General features: G+C 40.4%; 2 protein-coding genes across 4 annotated transcripts in view; one reads left to right on the top strand and one right to left on the bottom strand.

The window, feature by feature from the left end:
• The window catches only part of GSN (gelsolin), a 39,916-nt gene extending 20,122 nt beyond the window's left edge, over positions 1 to 19,794 (top strand). For all 3 annotated transcript variants that reach the window (XM_063432823.1, XM_063432821.1, XM_063432822.1), the window contains 16 exons: positions 4,968 to 5,172; positions 5,834 to 5,988; positions 6,123 to 6,284; positions 6,545 to 6,694; positions 7,359 to 7,448; positions 8,164 to 8,296; positions 9,600 to 9,688; positions 9,809 to 10,024; positions 11,356 to 11,489; positions 13,001 to 13,091; positions 17,008 to 17,178; positions 17,376 to 17,550; positions 18,083 to 18,204; positions 18,312 to 18,389; positions 18,997 to 19,057; positions 19,433 to 19,794. In XM_063432823.1, the coding sequence (XP_063288893.1) occupies positions 4,977 to 5,172; positions 5,834 to 5,988; positions 6,123 to 6,284; positions 6,545 to 6,694; positions 7,359 to 7,448; positions 8,164 to 8,296; positions 9,600 to 9,688; positions 9,809 to 10,024; positions 11,356 to 11,489; positions 13,001 to 13,091; positions 17,008 to 17,178; positions 17,376 to 17,550; positions 18,083 to 18,204; positions 18,312 to 18,389; positions 18,997 to 19,057; positions 19,433 to 19,602 (2,193 nt within the window). In that variant the 5' untranslated portion in view covers positions 4,968 to 4,976 and the 3' untranslated portion in view covers positions 19,603 to 19,794. The remainder of the gene's footprint in view (positions 1 to 4,967; positions 5,173 to 5,833; positions 5,989 to 6,122; positions 6,285 to 6,544; positions 6,695 to 7,358; positions 7,449 to 8,163; positions 8,297 to 9,599; positions 9,689 to 9,808; positions 10,025 to 11,355; positions 11,490 to 13,000; positions 13,092 to 17,007; positions 17,179 to 17,375; positions 17,551 to 18,082; positions 18,205 to 18,311; positions 18,390 to 18,996; positions 19,058 to 19,432) is intronic.
• A 1,976-nt stretch (positions 19,795 to 21,770) lies between these two features.
• The window catches only part of STOM (stomatin), a 56,017-nt gene continuing 53,817 nt past the window's right edge, over positions 21,771 to 23,970 (bottom strand). The window contains exon 7 of the mRNA XM_063432824.1: positions 21,771 to 21,997. Coding sequence (XP_063288894.1) covers positions 21,806 to 21,997 — 192 coding nt within the window. The 3' untranslated portion in view covers positions 21,771 to 21,805. The remainder of the gene's footprint in view (positions 21,998 to 23,970) is intronic.

The raw sequence follows: 23,970 nt of genomic DNA, 5'->3' as shown, positions 1-23,970 counted from the left end.
TGAGTTCCAGGCACTCGACGACCAAACACCGCTGGGATTTTCATGCGTAAGATGGCCGCCGCCACGTGTACGCATGCCGAATGGCGGCCACCCAGATACAATGTTAATGAGCCGGTTAACTTGCGGTTGGAAAGAATGTGAACTTTAATAGCTGGCACACTTCTCTCTGGGGTGGTCCCTCCGTTCGGTAGTTTCCATAAGTATATAGTACGGATGGAAACTACCGAATACCATACAATTCACATAATACACAAACGAATAGCAATTTCAACATAGGGAAAACATATACGAACACAGTCACACAGGCATTTTGCAGGACAGGCTCACTGCATTCCGCTACAAGGTGTTTATTCACTAAATTGCTTTTTGCCAATTTCTAGTTAATGAACGCCTAAGGCACCATAATCATGTTGTGCTTATAGTGCCAAGGCACCTTCCCAAAACTTGGTCAAACCATGTTGCAAATTCTCTGAAGTTACATGGGATCCAGCGTTATACTGTATTCTTATATCTTGTGATGTTTCTGTTTTTAGGTTATATTTACTTGGCTTGGGCCATAATGTGTGCTCAAGGTGGCTTCTCTGCCTTGCCTTGCTTGTCATGTTTGGATCAATAGGTGTGTTTATTAATATGGATTTTAGCACACCTATTTATTCTAGATGCATCACTAATGTTACTGCGGGGGAAAGGTGGGTTTAAAAAAAATAAAAATAAAAAATAATTTTTTTAACCCCCTTCTTTGACGATCCATTTTAATTGTTTGCAAAACCTTATGGTGATATGGAATATCACTGTCCTGCACAGTTCTATACAGTCCAGCCGTTCAATGACTCTCTGTACTTAGAAGAGCATGCTCATAATTCCCTAGACTGTCATTGGTTGTAAAAGGCGATACATTGCTGCTCTGCGAGATGCGCTTTTTTTTTTTTTTTTTTTAATAAAGCAGGAGGTAGGTGGAACGTAATACCTTTTTTACCTTGTGATTACCCAAACCATGAAGAAATTGTATAATTATGAGATATTGCATGAGAAGCCATAATTGATATGAAAACAGGATTGTGGAGTTAATTGATAAAATTACAAGTGTTCCTCTTGTAGCGATCTGTATTTGTATTCACCCTCTCCATCCCCCAATTTTTGTGATCGGCTTGCTGTTTATTGAAAGTCCCTGTGATCAGCACAAGGCATACTCCATGGTGTGCAGACTGTGAAAGTATCTGATTTTCAGAACCAGTCCTGAAGTTGGCCACAGGAATACAGTGAGTCAATCTTTGATCTTCCACTTGTGACAAAATCCAAATATTGTAATTATAGCTAATTTTCATTCATGTATATTAAAAAAAAACAAAAAACAGGATTACACTTTATACCTGGAAAGGCCCAGGAAGCACTACGTTAATGTGAGGATTCAAAGTAAATGGTTGTATGAAGACTTTACCCACATCCCCTCTCACTGGTTCCACCATAGGGATGGACATGTCCTCTCATGGTTGGGGGTTGGTCAACAATGCAAACACCCCACGAGGAACCGTTACTCCTTTTTAAAATTCCATTCTGATTGTGGGCTGACAGATATTTCTAGAACAGGCGTAGGCAACCTTCGGCACTCCAGATGTTTTGAATTACACCTCCCATGATGCTTTGCCAGAATTATGGGTGTAAGAGCATTATGGGGGATGTAGTCCACAACATCTGGAGTGCCGAAGGTTGCCTATCCCTGTTCTAGAATGTCAGTGAGTTATATTTAAGAAGTGGTCGTGGTGGTCTGTATGTGCAGCAGTTCTGTGTAAAACACTGCAAGTACAGAGAAATCTGCACTGTTCTGCCATGGGCTGGTTACACCCGTGGTAACTAGCCCATGACTTGGACCCCAGGTCCATGCTGCCTATTGTCATCAGTTTGCTGGTAACTGGCTGGATGAGTTGCTCCCTTGCTTCGCAGCCTTGGTCTAACGCTACCTCCTCGCCTCACTGGGATTTACTTTTTATTTTCTTTAATTTGCAGGATTATAAGGGGGTACCTAGTGAATAATGCCCAGTAGGCATATTTTAAAATGGCTCTTGCAAGGTTTTTTTTGTTTAGTTTTTTTTAATTATTCCAACTTGTAACGCTGTACATGCCACACATGTTAGAGGGACTCCATTTAGATTGGCAGAAGTCAAACGGTAAATATTGAGCGATGTACATGTAGACTGTGTGCTAGATATTGATTTTATCACTTCCTTCCCCCCCCCCCTTCCTTGTCTTACACAACATACAGTCTGTCCTCAGGCTAATTCAGATTTCTATTAATGGGTATTTTGTTGGAGTAATTCCTGTTACAGGAATGTTTGGTTTTTTTATTGTGGCTTTTATTTTGTTTTCTGCAGCCGAAGGGGCTTTATTCATGCTGGGACAGCTGTTTTCTTTCAGTTTAACTTTATTTTCCGTGGAGGCCACTGATCTATTTCTGAACAGCCACTTCTATGGCAACATCTTTCTATAACAATTGGAGATTGCCTGGGGCTTCATCTAGGGAGTTGACACTGCGATGGTTCCATTATGTAATTATATGGGAGTGACACTTACGATGGCTTCCACTTGACACTTAACATCACAATATGCCATCAAAGGGACACTCCAAGCACTATAACCACCACAGCTTACTGTTATGGCTCAGTCTCTATGGGTGCTGTACTTCTGGCTTGATAAAAGACTTATCAGTACCCAAAACCTACCCAGTTGACTCTAGACACAGTATGAGAATGTTTCACTGCTTTTGGGGTTTGTACCTTTGTCAAAGGGGCTCCTGTGGTTTTCAGTGGATCATTTTATTGGCCTGGACAGCTGGCCTCTGTAAGTCAGGTCTCAGACTATAGGCACCAGAAATGCTACCTCTAAATGTAGTGGTTCTGTGTCGTAGAAAGGGCAGCTCTTGCACTAATGAGGCTGCAGGGACAGTATCTGAGAAAAGGCAATGTTAAACTGCCACCTAACGCCGTAGTTGAAAGTCATTAGAGGGGCACCCTGATCTCTTTTTGCAGATTGCACGACTGATGCTCAGTGTTTCCACTCCCTGCATGGAGACTCTGAATGCTCACCATAGATACGCTAACTATGAGGAAACTTGGATGTGCATGCACACTAGCCTCCAGTCTGGACTGATCTCCACCTGTGAGGCTGGTGGCTGTGGCAAGACCAGCCCGCCAGGGGAGAAACACTTAACAGTATCCCTGTGTAAAGGGGTCAAGAACCAAAACTCCTCACTTTTCTGTATGGGGTGTAGGCAGAACCAAACTCCCAGAGTCGTGTTCATTTACCAAACCCAGAAACTTCATTACTAAGGCCATCAGGGCACTCTTCAGAGTGCAGTCAGTCTAAATATAACTACATATTTATGGCTGTGTACAAATCCAGAATATTAAGTTTGAGGGACGCCCTCTACTGGCAATGGTGAACATAGCAGCAGAATGTGGCAATCAGTGTGATTTAATACTATGGCATGTATCAAATATAGCCTTTAAGTGAGACCTTGTATATTACAGCATCATTTGACTTATGCAGACGTCAGCTCTGTTTTAAAAGGATCTTATTTTTCTTTACATTTTTAATTAATGGTCACGTTGTTAAATTGTCTGTTTCCTAGGGCTATAAAATCACCGATTTCTACTACATGTACACCCTCCCAGGATTTCTATGTTGCTTATGTCGATGTCTTTAATTTAGTTTTTCCTGTTTTCCTGAAGGTGGTTATTATGGCTTTTTTTTTTTGCATGACTCATTCTCAAGCAATGGGAGATCTCCAGTCTCACTAGACACGAGCATTCTGTGACTGGTGCATATACTCTTATACTATTCTGACGCAGGGAGACTCTTTAAATGTTAAACTCTGCTATATTGAATCCGTTCCAGCAAACTGTATAGCTGCATCAAGGACTATGGCAAACTCAGCAACAGGAAACGTCTGCCACAGCAGATACCGTGGCTTTCTTTTTATATAGAAAGGAAAGGTCTAAATACAGAAAGGGTGGCTGCCTGTACTGCTGACTCCATGGTTCTTTCCATCCCTCGTAACATATTGTAATGTTAGACGAGTGCCTTTTCTAATCAGCTAGTTGTTTCAGAGAAGTGTGGGTGATGCTGGCTAATCACGTGTCATCTTGGTGGTCCTCAAACCCTGTACTTGCAGCACAAAAAGCTGCTCTGGTTTTGTCTGTAGCCTAAGAGGATGAGAACTGGGAGATGACTGAATTGTGGGGTTCTAAATAAAAGAAACATGCCATTCTACTTAGTGGTTTTTTTTTTTTTTTTCCAGAATAAGAAACTAAGCGGTAGAACTGATTTTTAGCTTTGTGTCCAGTTAAATGGAGCAAATCCTGGCTTTTACTTTACAAACATTGGTCTTATTTTCTGGTGTTTGGGGCCTACCCCATGTCATGGTAGATGTGAGATTATCTGCTTTTGTTGGGCGTACAATGGTTTCAGCTGTGTAAGCAGCAGACTGCGGCTCACAAATGTCTGGGGATTCTTGTTACTGCAGCTGCTCACTGGCTGCAACTAGCCTGAACATCACACAAATCTTTAAATCTCTCTACCTTCTATAGACCCAATGCATCCAGTAATGTATTGCTATGGGAGATGCTACATATTTAACACCTACAGAGCCAAATCAACATTTTTATAGATATTCTGCATTGTGCACCATGGTGGGATTACATCTAAATGCACTCGAGGTTATTAGTGTTCAGGGAATTCAAAGTTTCTTTCACATTTAAGGCCAAAGAAGTCAATTTGGATGCATAGCTGACTTTAAAAAAATCTTTCCAGTTTGGCTACTTTAGTCTTGAAATTCCATTTGAATTCACAATAGCCCTTCGTGTTTTAGGGAAAAAAAGCAAGGGGGTAGATGAACAGTTTTGTGGAATTGGGGGTGGGTGAGACATGCTGTTTTTGTTTTTTCCCTTCTCATAAATGTATCTCCCATTCAGCCTTCCGAAATGGTGGTTGATCACCCAGAGTTTGAGAAGGCCGGAAAGGCTCCAGGGCTCCAGATCTGGAGGGTGGAGAAATTTGATCTAGTGGCTGTTCCACAGAATCAGTATGGCTCTTTCTTCACGGGTGATTCTTATTTGGTCCTAAATACAGTGAAAACCAAATCTGGCAACCTTCAGTATGACCTCCACTTCTGGCTGGGTAAGTGCTTCCATCCCTGTTCTGTGCCCAGCCTTCCAAAAAATAAAAAAAATTAAATAAATAAATCTCTAGTGTAATAATGGCATTAAATGTGCCTGCCCTTCATATCTTGCCACGATCCATCCTGGTCTTGTTCCAGTGTAATAATTTGTTTCAAGAGGATTATTCTCCCATGTGCATTTTTTCTTCATTTAGACACCATATGGTAAGCACAAAGTGATGGGACACAAGGAAGTTTGTGTACCTTACCTGTGCCTCTGGTATGGTGTTTGTTGACAAATAATTCCCCTAAAACCTGCTGTTCTATAGAATGGTAGTGTATTAGTGCCTCTAGTGGCTGTTCTCCCTGGAGGGAGAACTTTGCCTCAATACTGGAATGGAATAAGGGCATATGCATCTCCTCTCGTCCCCAATTCTTTTCTGAGAATAATCCAGTCTCCTAGAAGACACTGCAGGAGGAATGAATGGAGCTCTGAGTGAGTCTGTCCTGCATCTTTCTAGGGAGAACACAGGAATTCATGTTTAAAGCTGACACCAGCCTCCTGCATTATCTTAATGGCTTCAAATATGTTAAGCTTTGGGTGCCAGAACTGTTTGTGGTATGTGTATGGTTTTATTTATGTTTATATAAATTTACATGAAACTTGATTGCCTTCTCCAGGTAATGAGACAACCCAAGATGAAAGCGGGGCGGCAGCCATCTTCACTGTCCAAATGGACGATCACCTCGGAGGACAGCCAATCCAGAATCGGGAAGTTCAGGGGTTTGAATCCAATACTTTCCTGGGATACTTCAAATCTGGAATCAAATACAAGGTATCAGGCATTGTCTAAAAGGAAAATGTCTGGCCCCACAAACATGATCTGAAGACCAGGAGTCTGCCCCATGAGACCATTCAGAGTATGTTGTAGTAATGCCTCTCTAATGCTGTTTGTTCTTTTTGTTTTAGACTGGTGGCGTGGCTTCAGGCTTTACACATGTAGTTCCTAATAATGTGGACATCAAGCGCCTCCTACAGGTCAAAGGTCGACGTCTGGCCCGAGCCACTGAGGTTCCTGTTGGCTGGGAGAGCTTTAACACAGGAGATTGCTTCATTCTCGATCTCGGTGATGTAAGTTTGATCCTTTATCATTCCAATTACTCTCAGAAAGAGGTCCAATGGTGAATATTATTTTTTTTTATACCAAAAATAACCAGACTTCAGAAATCTGAATCATGTAGTCAGGGCAAGTAATGAATATATTAACACATAATAAATGGCAACTGCTTACTAGGATATGTGGATCACTGCTACCTCTCCAGAAATGAGAACTGCATTCTGTATAAATTGGTAACAAAATTGTCTAAACCTGGAACTATCCTTCATTACAGGATATCTTCCAATGGTGCGGGTCAAATGCAAACCGCTTTGAGAAGCTGAAAGCCACAAGTATTGCCAAAGATATTCGGGACAATGAGAGACATGGGCGCGCCAAGGTGTATGTCATGGATGAAGGCATGGAACGTGAGAAAATGATTGAGGTGACTTTTTTTTTTATATTAAGTGTTAATATTTGCTGTGGTCACAAATGTATAATCCTTGTTTGGCTCAGTTTTTAGTTCACAAAAATTCTGTCAAACTGGAGACTTGAGCAAACTGGCTACTTTGGCTCCTTTTTTTTTTTTGGTCATCATGATGTAATTTGATCACTAAATGTCACATACAGTTTTCAGTTACCTGCAGTGTAGTTAGAGTATAAACCTTACATCATTTTTGTTTGTGTTTTGCAATGGAGAAATAGACTGCAGAGCCACAGAACCTGTCTAACTGCATATTAGACGCACGTCAAGTTAGGTCAAGGTGTCTGTAAGAAACCTAAAATGGAAGATGCTCACATGTTCCTCACTGGACACCTGCTCTTCCAAATTTCTACAATCTGTACTCTTACTGATACATTCTCTGCCATTTGTTTTGGTTTATGCAGCCCTAGCCACACCCCCATGGCTGTGACTTGCACAGCCTGCATGAAAAATGTTTCCTTTTCAATCAGATCGAACAGTACACTGTGTTTTACTTTAGAAGTACAGGTTCTTTTTAACATATTCCCTAATTGTCTGTCAGTGACCATGTAGCTACAGAAGATTAATAAATGTGCAATAAACTCTACTAGAATACACTAACATTTTAAGGTTTCTTTCCTTCTAGGTTCTAGGACCAAAGCCAGACTTACCAGATGGGACAGCTGATGACGTCAAAGCAGATTCCTCAAACCGGAAACTTGCAAAGCTTTACAGGGTAATGAATTTACAAATATTAGATCGCTCTGATGTATGCTTGCCTCCTAACACTTCAAATGGACAAAGGACACGGTCATTTCAGGCGTGAGTGGGGTTGTGGCCACTTCTATTATCTTTTTGGGTGATTTTACTTTCTGAAACTAAAATGTAACCAGAACAATGTATCTGTGTTATTGCTGTGGAGCTCTGTTATACACTCACACACATTACTGGGAGTATTATTGCTGTGGAGCTCTGTTATACACTCAGACACACAAACAATATGGAGCTTCTTGAAAAGAGGGGCCGATGGTTAATGGGAGTCCTGATGTACATAAACCAAAAAATACACTCCATCTATGATTCAAATAAAGCCTGGTGGCAGAGTTGATAAAATCCAAAACCCGACTTATAATCTGCCTTGACTTGGTCAGAAAGTCACTGACATGTTTTACCATATTCTGTTGAATTAATATTCAAATGCTCACCAATGAAATCTCAAGTAATTAAATTCATAGTGAATGAAGAATAATTCTGTTTATAATCAATGTGATCTCTCCTCTGGTGCTGAGTAAGTTATTTACTTTTTTTTTTTTTTTTTTGTCTGGTCTGCAGTCCTTGCTTTAGAGTTTGGAATGCTATCTATTTGAAATCTCAATGTTCTAACAATGTAACCGTAAGATTTATTTTATTTATTTGAATATTGAGTGCAACTAACGCTTCCCTTCATAAAGGTTTCAAATGGATCTGGTCCCATGTCCGTGTCTCTGGTGGCTGACGAAAATCCATTCACCCAGTCCGCCCTGAACTCCGATGACTGTTTTGTCTTGGATCATGGCTCAGATGGAAAGATATTTGTATGGAAAGGTTAGTACCAAATAACGTGAATTCTGTGGTCCGTGCCTATCCCTCTGCTTCGACTCTAAGGTGGGGTTTTTTTTTTTGTTTTTTTTTTTCTAAACCCCTTCGACACACCCAGGTAATCCCTGGACTGGTAGGGGGTCCTGAGGACTGGGTTGAGAACCCCTGATCTAGATCATTGCGGGAGGATTTCTAACTATGAATTTACTCATCTCAAAGTAATTATTGCCAAACCATGGACTGGCTAAAACACTTGAGAGTTTACAAACTCCACTGACTCGTGTGGGTAAGGTAGGGTTTTTTTTTCTTGTTTTTTTTTCCCTCTTTTATTTAAAGAGGGGTGAGGGGGGCTATAAACGGCTAACTAAATGCAACAATATTTACATATAGTTCAAACAATGGGTTTAGAGACGTAATGTTACTACACCGAAAGCATTTTCTAATGGGTAAAGATAAGCTATGTAATCGGTGTGGATTAAAAAAAAATACTTCTGCCAAAAATAAAAAAAACTTTAAATTTATGTTTACAATATTTGGTTGCTCTGGACAGACTTAATGTGTCACTCTGGCGGTTGTACAAGTTTGCATTTTGAACGCTTGGTGTCACCAATTGGATGCAGGGCACACTTTGCTCAGCTCATGTCTGCCTTGTGCAACGGCATTGTGGAGGAGTCTTAATTCGCTGCTGGCCATTCCAAGGCTTATACAGGAGCACTGTGCACATAATGCGCATGTACACTGCGTGCCCTGCTCACACCAATAGTTCTCATAAACCATTTTATTCAGGACTTTCCCGTGAGTTGCAACTTCACGTGACCGTCTTACTCGGACAATGCAGTAGAAGCTCTTCTAATTTTTTTTGGGAAGAAAACCATTAGTGTCTTACCTTGCAATGGGAAAAAAACTTAATTGAGATGTGGTCTGTATGACTCTAGTAATCTTTAATCTAATCAGAAGTAAAATCATTTTTAAAATGATGGCTTAACCATCTTAATCACTAGATTCCACTCACTTGTTTCTATTTCAGTTACTGAGATTGCCAGATCAGTGCGCATGCACAGCTTTGATAGACCTCTGTAATCAGGTTTAGTGATGTACTTGACCTCTTGGTATCCCCATGGGATTATGTTGGATAATGGACTCTCAGACAGTCCTAGGTTGCTGAATACCTGGGACATGGGTCAGATATGTAACGAGACTAATAGAAATTCACTCTTCTCTTGACACTTCAAGCTCCTCCCTCACCCTTGTTGAACTGAATATAAACTAATCTGGCTGGTAACTTTGCTAAACTACTGTTCTCTTCCAGGAAAGAATGCCAACTTGGAGGAACGAAAGGCTGCTTTGAAAACTGCCACAGAATTCATCTCCAAAATGGGCTACCCAAAACAAACACAGGTATGAGCAAAAAAAGGTCTTGGTTTAACCACTAGTTCACTAAACGCTAGATCTACAGCATCTTCCAATGTTGACAAAGAAAATTCAGTTTAAATTGCTTTGCTTTTCTGTCTCTTCCAGGTCCAAATTCTGCCCGATGGTGGTGAGACCCCACTGTTCAAACAGTTCTTCAAGAACTGGCGCGATAAGGACCAAACCGAAGGGATGGGTATTGCCTATGTTCCCAACCACATCGCCAAAATTGATGATGTGCCATTTGATGTCAGCACTCTCCACGACTCCCCAGCAATGGCAGCTCAACACGGTATGGTGGATAATGGCACAGGCAAGAAAGAGGTAAGTTGTGCCCAAACCAGCTCTTCCTTTCATTGGAGCGGAGTCTAAAGGGAATATCTCTATTGAGAGGTCCATTGTATTGACTCTTGTGTCTCCTGTTGGGGCGACTTTGTCTTGCAGTTATTTTTTACAAAGAATGTAGAATGAATCCAATGTTACAAAATAGTCCCTTCATTTTTATTGTGAGATGATCATTCTGGGAACTGCCTGCCAAGCAAAGTTCTGTTACTATTTTGGGCTACAAGGGACCACTTGTGGCATCTGTTGGAATGATCGTCAAATCGTGACTCACATTGGTGAATAACCGAGATTTGAGGTCAGCGTAGCTAAACTGAAAGCACAGCGAACCTGTAAAACATCTCATGTTAGGCTAAGTTTACTTTAAATTCTTAAAGGAACACTATAGTCACTTAAACAACTTTAGCTAAATGAAGCAGTTTGGTGTATAGATCTCGCTTCTCTGGTTTCACTGTCATTTAGGAGTTAAATCACTTTGTTTCTGTTTATGCAGCCCTTGCCACACCTCCCCCTGACTCTGACACAGCCTGCATGGGGAAAAAAATGGTTTCACTTTCAATCAGATGTAATTGACCTCAAACCATTTAATCTATTGAACTGTAATCACATACAGGAGGCTCTTGCAGGATCTAGCAAGCTATTAACATAGCAGGGGATAAGAAAATCTTAATTAAACAGAACTTGCAATAAAAGCCTAAATAGGGCTCTCTTTACAGGAAGTGTTTATGGAAGGCTGTGCAAGTCACATGCAGGAAGGTGTGACTAGGGTTCATAAACAAAGGGATTTAACTCCTAAATAGCAGAGGATTGAGCAGTGAGGCTGCAGGGGCATGTTCTATACACCAAAACTGCTTCATTAAGCTAAAGTTGTTTTGATGACTATAGTCTCCATTGAGGTCACATCTGCGTTTAGTGAGACTCCCTAAATGCAGCATTTTAATTTTCAATATTTAAGTATGGCTTGTTCTGCTCTAGTAATGTTCATTTTTTTTTTTTTACTTAACTGAGTTTATTTTATCTGTATGTGTCGTATCTCATGTATTCTTGTTCTGGGGAACCTGTTGCTTTCTGATAACACTCATGGTTATTAACTAAACTGTTTTTCCAGTTTAATTTGCTTAAATCGTTGGTGAGTCTTTGCCTTTCTGAACTTAGTTAATTGTATCTACCTAATGCATCTATTGTACGTTTCCAGATTACTTTGGGGTATCCTTGTGCAAATCTTCTGAATGTTGTGTAAAATGCATTGGTTCTGTTTGTGGGATTTGTACAAATTGTTTTATTTAAAAGTATTTTCCGATTTCCCTCGTTAGATCTGGCGCATAGAAGCATCTGAGAAAGTGCCGGTAAACGAATCCAATTACGGCCAATTCTACGGAGGAGACAGTTACATAATTCTATACCACTACAACTCCAGTGGGCGACAAGGACAGATTATTTACACCTGGTAAATAGACGCATTTTTATAACTTTCATTCGCCTCTTGAGAGGAAGTGATCTACCTTGACTTGCTGAGTATTCCTTATGTGAATGATCAGTAGGGCAAGGTACGAGCATGAGCGATCTATCACCGATCTTTTATTATTGAACTGAGATCATGGTATTTTATTTTCATTTATTGTGGAGATTGAATTGTGCTCTCATTATGTAGAAAAAAATCAAAGTTAAGGTGTCTGTCTAGGTGCAGTGGTGTGTTTTTGTTTGTAAGGGGGGTGGCATTTTGGTAAAACAAGAATAAACGGGCAGATTTATTCTGGCGCATTACAGAAAGTGTCAGGGGGGTGGGAAGGGAGGAAAGGAAGGAGTCTCTAATGTATAATGTTGGCTTAACTATCTTATCCATCACAATATTGCACGTGGGCACAGCTGCTGTAGAATTTGGATTGAGGGGGCTGCCCACCCCCTCCCAAATATGGGTGCTATGTAGACATCCTAACTGGAAAAGGTTTAAATAGCTGTGCAATAAAGCCTTTCACTGTTGTATTGATGATCTTCATTTAATGTCCACAAGGCCTGTATCTGTTTCCCCTTCCAAAGATAGATTTTAGTGGGTGCTATGTTCTGACAAATGGTGCTAGGGCTCCCCCTAGTGGCAACGTTTATTGATGGATGTCTACATAGTAGCTTTTTTTTTTTTTTTTTTTTTTTTTTTACCTCAATCTTTATTGACCATTATGCTTTTAGAAACAATTACTGCATCATGCAGGTATAGATGCAAGGCACATTTGGAGCAGATTGATCTGTGTAAAATCTGTGTTGGGGTGCAAGACCTGCTTAAACCCGCAGATCTATATAACTGGAGATCTAAGACTAATGGCAATTTACCGCAGTTAGAACTCCCAACATGTACCAAGACCAGACTCCTTGTAGATATTCCTTTCAACTTCCAAAAAGTAATGGGCCTAAATTAATTTTTATTTTGTTGGGTTTAACATCTGGCGGCGATCTAACGCAAATGTCTGATATTGCAATCCAGCAGACTTGATCAATGTCCAAAACACCACCCACTCCCCAACTCAAATTTTTGTATTTGTCACTTGTGTATTGCAATAGGGGTGGTGATGGTAAAGAATTGTTGGGCTGAATTCCTGCTCTATTGCCAGTAGATGGCGCTACTGTGGTACACAAATTGCCAAAAAACAGGTTTTGGTGTGTATAGCCATGTCTATAACGCAATCTGCAATAAATATATTTAAGGGTTGCCCCGCTACTGTAACTAGGAGAAAGGTGCAAGTGATTACTTTTAAATCTACTCTGGGATTGACTAGAAGCCTGACCTAATGGGAAACATAACCCACAACACCTGTTGCCCTGGGACAGCCATCATTCTCTAGAACAGGCAATCAATGGCTAATATTGTTAGGCTGACACACCCTGCTTTGAGTACCAACTTGCAATCAATGTTCTGCGCATTTAGTTTTTTTTTTTGTTTTTTTTTGTTTTTTTTTAAATCTTCAGGCAGGGAGGTGAGTCCAGCGTGGACGAGATCACAGCTTCCGCGTTCCTGAGTGCCCAGCTGGATGCAGATCTTGGTGGTGGACCAGTACAGGTGATTTCAGTAATTTGTGGCTAAATAATTCAAATCTTCAGTGATTAGTGTTGTGTGTCTTTAAAGTTCCAGCATTGAGGGGAACCTACACACCTGACAGTGTTTATTTTATTTTTTTTCATTTTCTTATTTTCTCTCCTGTAGACTATAGGTTCCCTTTTGTAAACTCTTTGCTGTTTAAAATAATATAATTACTTAATCTGGTGCAGGTGTCTGCTGCTCTGCCTTCAGATCCCAGCTCTGTGCCCCACTATGGGATGCAGGCAGCCCCCCAAAAATAATTGGGAGTAAAGCTGTCTAATCTTGTGTAATTAAACCGCTAGTTCTGGTTTTGTTTTTTAAATTAAAACTTACTAGGCAATCACATTTAAGAATAAATAAAATAAAAACCTGAGTCCATATCTACCTCTTGGCTTTTAAAAACTCTATGGTAGCATCAGGCTTCATTCTCAGTCTTAGATGAGTTTCAGTGACCCAGGTGACTGCTATTCAATTGGGAGATTACAAATTGTTTAGCCTTCAGCAGGGAGATTACATTGTAACCTCTTAAAGACAAGTTTTAGCATAGTAAAGGGTAGCTTGTGGAGGCCGTTTTTAAGAATCTTCTTACAATACCTCTTCTACAAAACTGAAGAGAACATCCCTTCTTAGTAAGCCGAAGGGATAAATGAGCCTCTTATACAAAGGGCTCTTAACTCATTTCCCTGGTTATTTTAATTGTCCTTAACACAGGGACATTGTTGCCAGGTTAAAGGACAACTCTCAAAACATACTGGGCTACTTTGCCGGTTGTTTCATTACGTGTCTTTATCCCATTTCTCAGTTCGATGTCATTGGCAGATAGCTGTGAGAATATAGACCTTATTCTTCCCTTATGCCTGGTCACCCAGAGGAGTTATAGTTAAAGGGACTTTCTTGGCACCAAGACTACATTCTCTCACTGAAGTGGTCTGGGTGCCGTGTCCCTGTAGTTTAAACCCTGCACCTGACAATATTGCTTTTCTGCAGAATGAAATTTGAAACACTTCAAAGGCTTAGAGTCCCCTTTGAATGGGACAGGGCCTGTAGGTGACTGTAACGGACCGTTTTGCACACAAGAGGTTAAACCGTTTAGGCGATATCCCCCTTTCCAGATACACAGGCAGCTACTGTAAACACCAATCTCCCAAACTGCAAACTACACAACCTGGAAACAGCTGAACAGGAAAAACCATACGAAAGGTTTACACTCCTTGCAGTCAACATACAATCAAATTCCCCCAATAACGAGATGACACTTCGTTTTGAGGGTCAAGCAGAATCTGACTGTCCTGGCACATGGTCTATTTTATTCCCAATCCACAACCACAGTACAGCCCACAGGGTTTTACAGAACAACCAATCAATCCATACAATACACACACACTCCCACACAAAATCCTCCCCTCTGCCTGTGATATGATTACTGAACACGATGGGTAATCTCATTATCACAGGCAGAGGAATAGTTTTTACACAATATTTATAACTTCTAAAATATACATGCTACAAACCTAAAACACTTTCATAATCAGCATGCGGGAAATAAACACATACTCAAAAATCAGAGCAATCGGTTCAGCGGTTAAAAAGTTAGATGGAAGTCCTTTATGACCGACCGCAAGCACATTTTCCTGCCCAAAACCGTTCCATAGATTTGGGCTGTGCGGTCGGTCTATTTCAAGGTGAAAAAAATGACTAAGTCCCATTCGAACGAGCGTTCGAATCTTCGAACAGGACTTGGTCTCTGTGGCTGCAAAATCATTGTGGGAGAAGGCAAGGCTCAGCAGTGTTCGCAGAACTGTGTAGCTGATTTCAGTTACATGAATTTGGCTACACATACTGCTGACCGCATGGAATGAACAAAGATGGCCACTGCCACGTGTTCGTTTGTCCAATGGCGGCCAGTTCGACTACTTCGGCACTTCGACGGCATTCGAAGTGCCAATTTAAAAGTACAAACCCTTTTCTCTGGAAGTTAAAGGGCCAGCAGCAACACACCAAAAATCCATTATGCCCAAATCTTGTAATTAAAGGGCCACTTCTTCCCGGGCCATAGTCAGAAGGAAAGAGGCGGGCAAGCAGCCCCATCCAAGGACACGTGGCAAGGTCGGTTTCGTCACAGTGACTGGGAGGTTTTTGCCAAACCAATGTTTGACACACTGGGATGTAGAACACAAGGCTCTGCAAGCTAAATTGTCCTTGTTGCTATAAAAATGACATTTCTTGAACGGTTTGGTCAGTATCTCAACCGAGTGGGAAAACTGACTTCACAAATCTCTGCTGGGCTTAAAAGTTCAATGTGAAACTGTCACCACTTCCCCCAGAGCTAAGGAGAAACCAACCCATTCCGTTCTGACTATTGCATACATGGCACGATTTGTTCTAGCACAGGAGGATGCTTTCTTTAACAGATGTGCATTGTACAGTCAACTAAAAGGGAATTTATATTTTCCAAACTCTTATATGAAATTCATAGTTTAACCTCAGGGACCTGACTAATTCTGCACTTGACTACAAATTTCTGGGTAACCTTTTTAGCAAGCACATTCTGGATTTTTATGGCGCTTTTTTTGGAACAGAAAAAAAAATCTATTTGGTCGCAATGTTGCTGTGAATGAATTCAGAGTTCATAGTTGCTCAGATGTTTGTGCATTATCTGACTACATCCTCACTGCTTGCGACTGCATAGGTTTTCTGTCACAATGTTACACGTTTAGAATGGTCCAGATCCTTTGCAGAACTTGGATGGTCATAGTTACAGCTAACTGGGGGGAGAGAAGCTAACCTACATTAATTTTACTGAATGTCTTTGGATCCCAATAAGTGAAGAATTGTCTAGATCAGTGACTCCTAGGCAATCAACCCTGGCACCCCTACAGTCAAAGTATTCTCCGTATCCCCACTAAAATTGAATTGGTATTTATATAGAGCTGAAACCTTCCAATATGTGTCGGGCTGATGTTTTATTGAGTGTGAGCTAAATCCTGTTCTAATGTAGGTCAGGGCCCACTACTTTGGAGAACAATGAGCTTGTCTGCTTGAGGTTTAGGTGTTGACAAATGTTTGACTGAAATCAATGTGGTGGGACTGGAGGCGGCCCCTAATTCTCATGGATTAAGATGACAAATACAGGAAATGGTATCGCTTATTTTTTTTTGTGTTAATGTGGTTTGAGCTAGTGAGCTAAACTCTAGAATTCTGTAGTATGTATCTTGGTCTTTAAAATTTTATTGCATTAGTGTATTGTAACATTGTCTGCAGATTACAGCTGTCACGGTCTCTCCAGAAAGACATATGGATTTTTATTTATTTTTTTTGTTAATCTATAATTTTGACCTGGATTTTATTTTTATTAGTGCCTAAACCACACAATCGAACCTGTGAAAATTTTTCAAGAGATTTGCACTTTAGTTATAGCCCTCTTCTGCCTTTGCATTTTATGACCTCTAGAAACTAAACTGTCTAAAATATTTTTTTAGAGCCGGTCTTTTGATCTGATCACGATATATGACTTTCTCCCCCTTTTTGCCAAAATAGAGAAGTGAAACCACCCAGAGTTGAATGACCATGGCCCTAACATTTTCCAAGGCTATAACTTAATTTTTTGGTCACCCTTTCACTCTCTACTTCTGCATTGTTAGTCTGGAAATGGGTTTTGGATTGTGGCTTGGATTTGTCTTGAAACTGAATATTGTCTGTAGCAACATCTGCACACAGTTTTGTGCCCCAAAAATACTGGTTTATATAAACTTACTGAATCTAAACAATGGTACAGCATGAACAAAATGCCTCTGAAGCAATAGTTTTGGACCACTATTTTATTAGCCTGTATTTCTGGAGACTTCCAAGTGACCTCTTAAGGAATGTATAAATCTGTATATTGTTTGAACTGTAGGTCCGTGTAGTGCAGGGCAAAGAGCCTGCTCATCTGCTGAGTCTGTTCGGTGGAAAACCACTCGTTGTCTACAAAGGAGGAACGTCCAGAGAAGGCGGTCAGACAGCAGAGGCAGACACTCGTCTCTTCCAAGTCCGTGCATCTTCATCTGGATTCAGTAGAGCATTTGAGGTACGCACTCTTTAATAGGAATATTTAGGAGGGTTATGCAGACTGACAATACTTTATTTCAATTGGCCGTGCTCTTGTCAGTGCCGCTAATGGTTTATGCAGAATGCTTAAGACTAAAGCAAGCTAGCATTCCTTTAGTCTTCGAAGAATCCTGCTTTTAGAATACAATTTAATTCCTCCTCCTTTAACCATTTTAGATCGATGTTGCGGCAAGTCATTTGAATTCCAACGACACGTTCGTGTTGAAGACTCCTTCTGCTACCTACCTGTGGGTCGGCCAAGGCTCCAGTGAGGCAGAGAAACGAGGTGGCCAAGAATTGCTGAATATTCTAGGAGTGTCCGGGTCTCAGATTGCAGAAGGAAGGGAACCTGGTATGTACTACGCAATAAACTGTCTGCAGACTGCTTATTAATGTAGAGCCTGCAGAGTGCCTCAATCTGCTGGGCTATAGCAAGACAGTTTAGTCTGCATGTATTTTTAAACTGATATATGTGGTTTGAGTCTCGCTATCCTTAAGGGATACTGTAGGCTTTGTAACGGTTTCATCTCATTGAATAGTGGAACTGTACCAGGGTGCAGAATTTTGAGGGCAAAGCGGATGCAGCGTGGCCGAGCAGACGGCAGGGTCTTCTGTATCCTTGGCTGGTTTGACAGGAAGTGCTCATCAGCTTCCTTGCAGACTGGGTAGAGTATACAGAAGATGCTTCACCACACTACTAAATGGGTGCAATGTCCCTTAAACACAGTGATCATTATTACCGTTTCTTAGAAACTGCAATAATTTCATCTGCGGGTTAATTCCACCTCTAGTGGCCGTCTACCTGGCTATTGGAGGAAATACACCATAACAGCTGGCATGAAAAGTACAAAAAATGATAGTTAAACTTGTATTTTTTTTTTCAGATGACTTCTGGGAACACCTGGGTGGTAAAGCTCCATACCGCACCTCTCCACGTCTGAAGGACAAACTCAATGCTCACCCACCACGGCTGTTTGCTTGCTCCAATAAAACTGGACGCTTTATTGTACGTAGTCTGGGGATGAATGAGAAGCTTGGCAATGTCTAACTTTATTTCAGCTATGCTAGTCTGAGTTAATACTTTTGGTTTTAATACCCTTCCTTCTTTCATAGATTGAAGAAGTACCGGGAGAAATCACACAGGACGATCTAGCACCCGATGATGTGATGCTTCTGGATACCTGGGATCAGGTAACACAAACAATCTGAGAATATTTAGGTCCATGATTTCCTGCCTGTAAACAGGAATTTTCTCACCGAGGCTAATTTTATGGACCTCTTCCTTGTTGGTCCTGCTCGCTGCAAGAACTTACAGGGTTATTCACTATAGTGAGAATTGAATGTGAATTTCACATTTTAAGGCCAGAGTAGTTGAAAGGAATGAATAGGTATCAAAACAACTTCAGCTTAATGATGCAGTTTGTGTGTAGACTGTGGCCCACACCCAGATCTGCCCACAGTGCCTGCCTCTAATAATAAAAATAAATAATAATTTGCACCTGCAATCTCGCTGCTCAATTCTCTGCCATTTTAGAAGTTTGTTTATGCAGCCCTAGTCACATCTCCCTGCATGTGACTTGCTTTACAGGAAGTTTGTAGGAAGGCTGTGTGAGATGTTTAAATTCAACAGAGTGGAACAAAGTGTAAAGTTCATCGCCTGCTAGACCTTGCAGGAGCCTCCTGTGTAACTAAAAAAGTAATCTTTTTAAATTTCTGTATATTGAACTTTGTCAGATGCTTAAACCTGCTTTAGAAGTTTTTTTTTTTTTTTTTTTTAAATGAACATCTCTTGTTGCAGGTATTTGTCTGGATTGGTAACGAAGCCCATGATGATGAAAAGAAAGAGGCTTTGGCATCTGGTAAGGAGACTTTGCTAGTAATGTTGCCAGCAAATTGTATCCCAGAGCCACTCTACTCTCACCTGATTGGTCTGCAGTAAGCATAATGAGTGTTTGCCGAGGCAGTAACCTTCTGTATTGCACACCAATTGGGTAGGGTTTCATTTTTTTATTAGAAACTTCTTCCTGAATGGTCTCTTGCCCACCTCCACTAATATGGGACTGCACAAGGCAGTAAAAGTAAGGTTAAGATAATGGTTGGCTATATACTGCAGACCATCAATCTAATTCTACTTGGGTCTTCCATAAACTGCTTCCATCATCCTCTGTTTTAAATCTGGATTGGGTGACGCAAAGTATCAGTAAACTAACCACTTGGCGTTTTCTCTCCCCCAGCTTCCAAATATATTGAAAGCGATCCTGCCAACAGAGATAAGAGAACACCCATTGCAACTATCAAGCAAGGGTTCGAGCCACCCACCTTCACTGGCTGGTTCCTTGGTTGGGATAATGACTTCTGGGCTGTTGATCCCCTGCAGAAGGCCTTGGCTGAGCTGGAAATGTGATCTCCGAGCAAGTTGTGTCCTGCAGTTCCCGTGCCTTCACTGCCTATGAGAGCCACTCTAACCTGCTAGAGACTTTTCATAGCCCCACTAGCTGTGCAATAACCAAAACGTTTGTTCCAGTTTATACATTTTTTTTTTCTTTCAAGTTGTACCTTTGAATATTTAAAAGCAAATAAAAAGCTTGAAAAGAGATTTTCTGTAGTCTTGTGGGTTATACCCACAGTTTGGTTAAGTTAATTTGCATTTGGAGAGGGAGACAAAGCAATGTATGCACAGGTACTGGACTATTACTAGACTAGTCACTAGAGCAATTAGTTTAATGTAGTTCTGGTGAGTATAGTTGGTTCCCATACACTTTTTGCTGTAAGCCCTGCCTTTTACATACAGCATAGGGACACTGCCAGTGGCCACTCCTTAGACTGCCACTAAAGGTGCTTCCTGTGTCAGTGCTGCACTGACTGTCTCCACTTTTTTTTTTTTTTTTTTTTTTTTTTGGGGGTGTGGGGACGCAAGCTAGAAGGGTAGCCTTAACATTATAGGGTCTGGAATACAAGTTTGTGTTCCAGACCCTAGTGTTTCTTCAATAGACTTCACTGCATAATTTGTCACTTAAAGTGATATAGCTGCCCAATTGCAAATGACAGCTCTAGATGTATGCAATGTACTCCATAAATTGGCTTGAAGAAAATATAAATCCACACAGATAACCAACACAAACTGCAGTATTTTTATTGAAATACAATTTTGATGATTCAAAAAAAAAGACTGAGTAGAAATGAACTGTAGAAAATCAGACGGATATTTTGCATTAACAAATATTAATTTAATGTAAGAATATGAAAAGCTAGATACAGTGCTTTTAAAAAAAAAAAAATTAACTCCCATCTTTCTGGGATGGATTTCCTGACCGTCATGTAAAACACACTGGCTTTGTACATTCATTTAGCTAGCATTTCCACGTTGGAGTGGTTGCAATACCGCCAAACATGGCATTCATCTCATTGCCAAGAAGGATAGGCCTTCCCAGGATTAAATGGCTTTTTATTCAGACTGAGATACCATTTACATGGAACAGGCAACTGGCACTAAATATATCGTAGTCTTGATGGGTGTATGATACGTCTGTTTCTGGCAATACAATCTAAGCAAGCCAAAACTAGCTATAGAATAATTTGTTTTAATTAGCTCTCTGCACGTTTGTACACATAGAACTTGGAATTCTGAGAATTTGCTGCACAGTGAAAAGCTGGGGCTAGTCTACAAATCACTCCTGGCTGCTCACCTTATCTGCAGTCTTCATCAGTAATGGTCACTGACCGTCAATATGTAATGCGTTGATATGTTGACGCAGCAAAAAGCTTTGCTGCACCAACTGGCATCTCACATGCGTTGAATCTCTGAGGAATGTTCGGTGCCTCCATGCACAGCTTGGGAGACTCTGAACGTCTGTGCGGCACTGACCCAGGAAGTGCCTCTAGTGTAGGAGTCCAATGTCCCTTTCCTGTTGATGCATGCCAATGTTTCTGCTCAAATTGAAACACCTTGAAGCAAATGGCAATCTTGGCCAAGATGGTAAGTTGGCACGCAATTTTCCAATAAATATTAGCCTAAAAAGTAAAACTTGCCAGTCAACCTAAATTCATGGCTTAGTTAATTATTTAATCTGGGTACGTTTATTTAATTTTACAAATGCAGCTGGGTCACTTTGAATGTGGAGCTGTTCCTGCAATAGAATGTGGTGCATCTTTTTTTTTAAAATAACCTAATTTAATTTCTCTACTGTAAATTGGTGCTGTCCTAACACCTGTTTGATTGTAGAATATTATGTTGATTTATCATAAGGAAGAAAAATTCAGACTAAAATCGGCTGCTGTGGTTTGAGGTAAAAAAAAAGCTGGGTTCATCCATACAATGTACAAACTTCACATTTTGCAGCCCAAAAAGCCAGCTGGGGAATTTTGTCATTGGTTCTCTGCAATTCTCATTACTGAATCAACACAGCTGACTGGCTGCAACAAATAAGTGACCTCTTGTGTAGTTAAGATTCCTGATAAATATCTGAACTAGACCTAAATTTTAAGCCACAACTAACGCACCGTAGGAGTGAATGCTTATTGATGAAGCTATTTGATAAAATGTCTCAATAGTTCAGAAATGACACCGTACAACTTAATTTAATTTTAAATTTTGGCCATGCCACATTTTACTTCCTTGCTATTAGGCCCTGCAGCAGGTCCATGGGCAGAGGGAAGACAATTGTAGAATTTTTCTCTGCTGCGATGGTGGTCAGGGTTTGCAGGTAACGAAGCTGTAGGGCAGCCGGTGACTCTGAGATTACAATCGCGGCTTCTTTCAAAGCCCGAGAGGCGTTCATTTCTCCTTCAGCAGCAATCACCTTGGTAGAAAAATAGGATTTAATTCATACAGAGGGAAATAGTCACTGAAATTAAAATGGCTAAAAAATGTTAAACCTATGCATAGCAGAAAGGTCTCTACAAAACTGCTAAACATGTAGAAAACTCATGAAATAAAATCCCAAAATGTGATTTAAAGGAAACTGTGGTCCATATCTAGTTCCCATAACACTTAATGTCTACTGTACCAAAAAGCTCACCAAAACACCTTACAATCATTGACTGGAGCCATTTGTAAAGAGTTCTATGCAACATACCCCAGAGTTAATCCCCCAGCAGAGCTAATTTCTGTGTATAGAGCTCTAACTGCTGCTCAGGATTTCCTAGGGAAGAAGTGATGAGGTCTTGCCTATTGGCTGGATACAATATGGTGGCCTATTTCCATTGAGTCTAAAATGTCTAAAAGCCAGGCCTCTAACATGAGCAGAAACCTGGCTAGTGACTTCTGTCCAAGCCAACACTGTCAGGAACGAACTTTGGCATTTAATTGGGTTATCTGTGGCTGGAACGGTTGTGTGTGAGCTAGGGCCATAGGTGACTGCCTAGAATAAGTTGGTTTCAGCTTTTTTTTTCTTAAATGTGTATCACTGATTCATCAACCACTCCTGGTTGTATCACTGATTCATCAACCATTCAAAAGAAAATATTTGTTCTGCACCAGTTCTACATTCTTTTAAAACCTTAAATAGGGGGAAGTTCAAAAGTTTTCAAAATCTGTACTTTTGTTTAACCCCTTAAGGACACATGACATGTGTGACACGTCATGATTCCCTTTTATTCCAGAAGTTTGGTCCTTAAGGGGTTAACATGAAAGCTCTTGGAAAAACACTTGTCCTCTGCATTTTTGTTCCATTTAAATGTTTCACTTTTTTTTTTCTTCACTGTTTTTACATTTGTGGGGGGAGACAGAAGGGTGGAAGTGCCACCAAAGCAAAATTAGGTACTTCCTAATTTTTACTGTCTCTGAATCAGTTTAAAAATTAACTCAACTTGGTAATGTTGAATTTCTTTGTATTTTCTAGCTTGGTTTATAAATGAAATCACTATTTAGTAGATATACACCTAATGAAAACAGGTATGTATTTAATTTTATATAAAAACAAAAAGGGTCAGTGCTAAATAACAAAAGTAAAATAAGGCAGCAACCCTAAGGGGATCACTCTGAACCCTTCAGAATAAAATACAGAAAAGAAAACCGATGGAGAAGGGTTGCACCACAGAAACGTCCTAAAATATTATCCCAGTAAAATACGATATACAAAATAAAATGGTCTCTTGGTAAAATAAATAAGTCCAGCTGTGGTTTCTTGACTCTTTATACTTGGGGGACGTGAAGAGTCTGGGTCTTAGTCTCTGTGGAAAAAGAAGACAGAGCGACCTGATGCAATATGTCTGGGCTAGACGGACAACTCTTAAGAAATACAAATATTGCACTCACATGAACAAGAGCTATGACCAGCTCTAGTGAATATCGCATACAGTGGTATAATCCACCACTTATGGGATATATTGGTCGTCTTTCACAGCAGATGGTTGTCTAGGTGCTCAGAGAAGGAGAGAGCCACAGATACTGCTCTCAGTAATATAATTCAAGTGAATAAAATAAGCAGAATATTACTCACAAACGTGGAGCAGACTCACTGCTCAGTGATGACCGCGTTAGGGGTATAATCCCCACCTAGAATGTTCTTGAGAGTAGAGAACCAATCTTCAGGTTAAAAATAAACAGATTTTTTTTCCTGGCATTTTAAGTAAATTATTGAAATAAGGAGATAGTGGGTAAGCCACTTTTAAACTACCCTTTCCCCTATATAAACCCTATTTGCCAGGTTGTCTGTTTTTGATCCATTTTTTATATTTTTTTTATATTGAATAAAGGATTTTTGGTGTTATTACAATTCACGATCTTATTTCAATAATTTACTTAAACAGATTTTTTTTTTCCCTGGCATTA

The sequence above is a fragment of the Pelobates fuscus genome, chromosome 9 (genome assembly GCF_036172605.1).
Source record: "Pelobates fuscus isolate aPelFus1 chromosome 9, aPelFus1.pri, whole genome shotgun sequence".
Classification (NCBI taxonomy): domain Eukaryota; kingdom Metazoa; phylum Chordata; class Amphibia; order Anura; family Pelobatidae; genus Pelobates; species Pelobates fuscus.
This window is presented reverse-complemented; position numbering and strand designations above follow the sequence as displayed.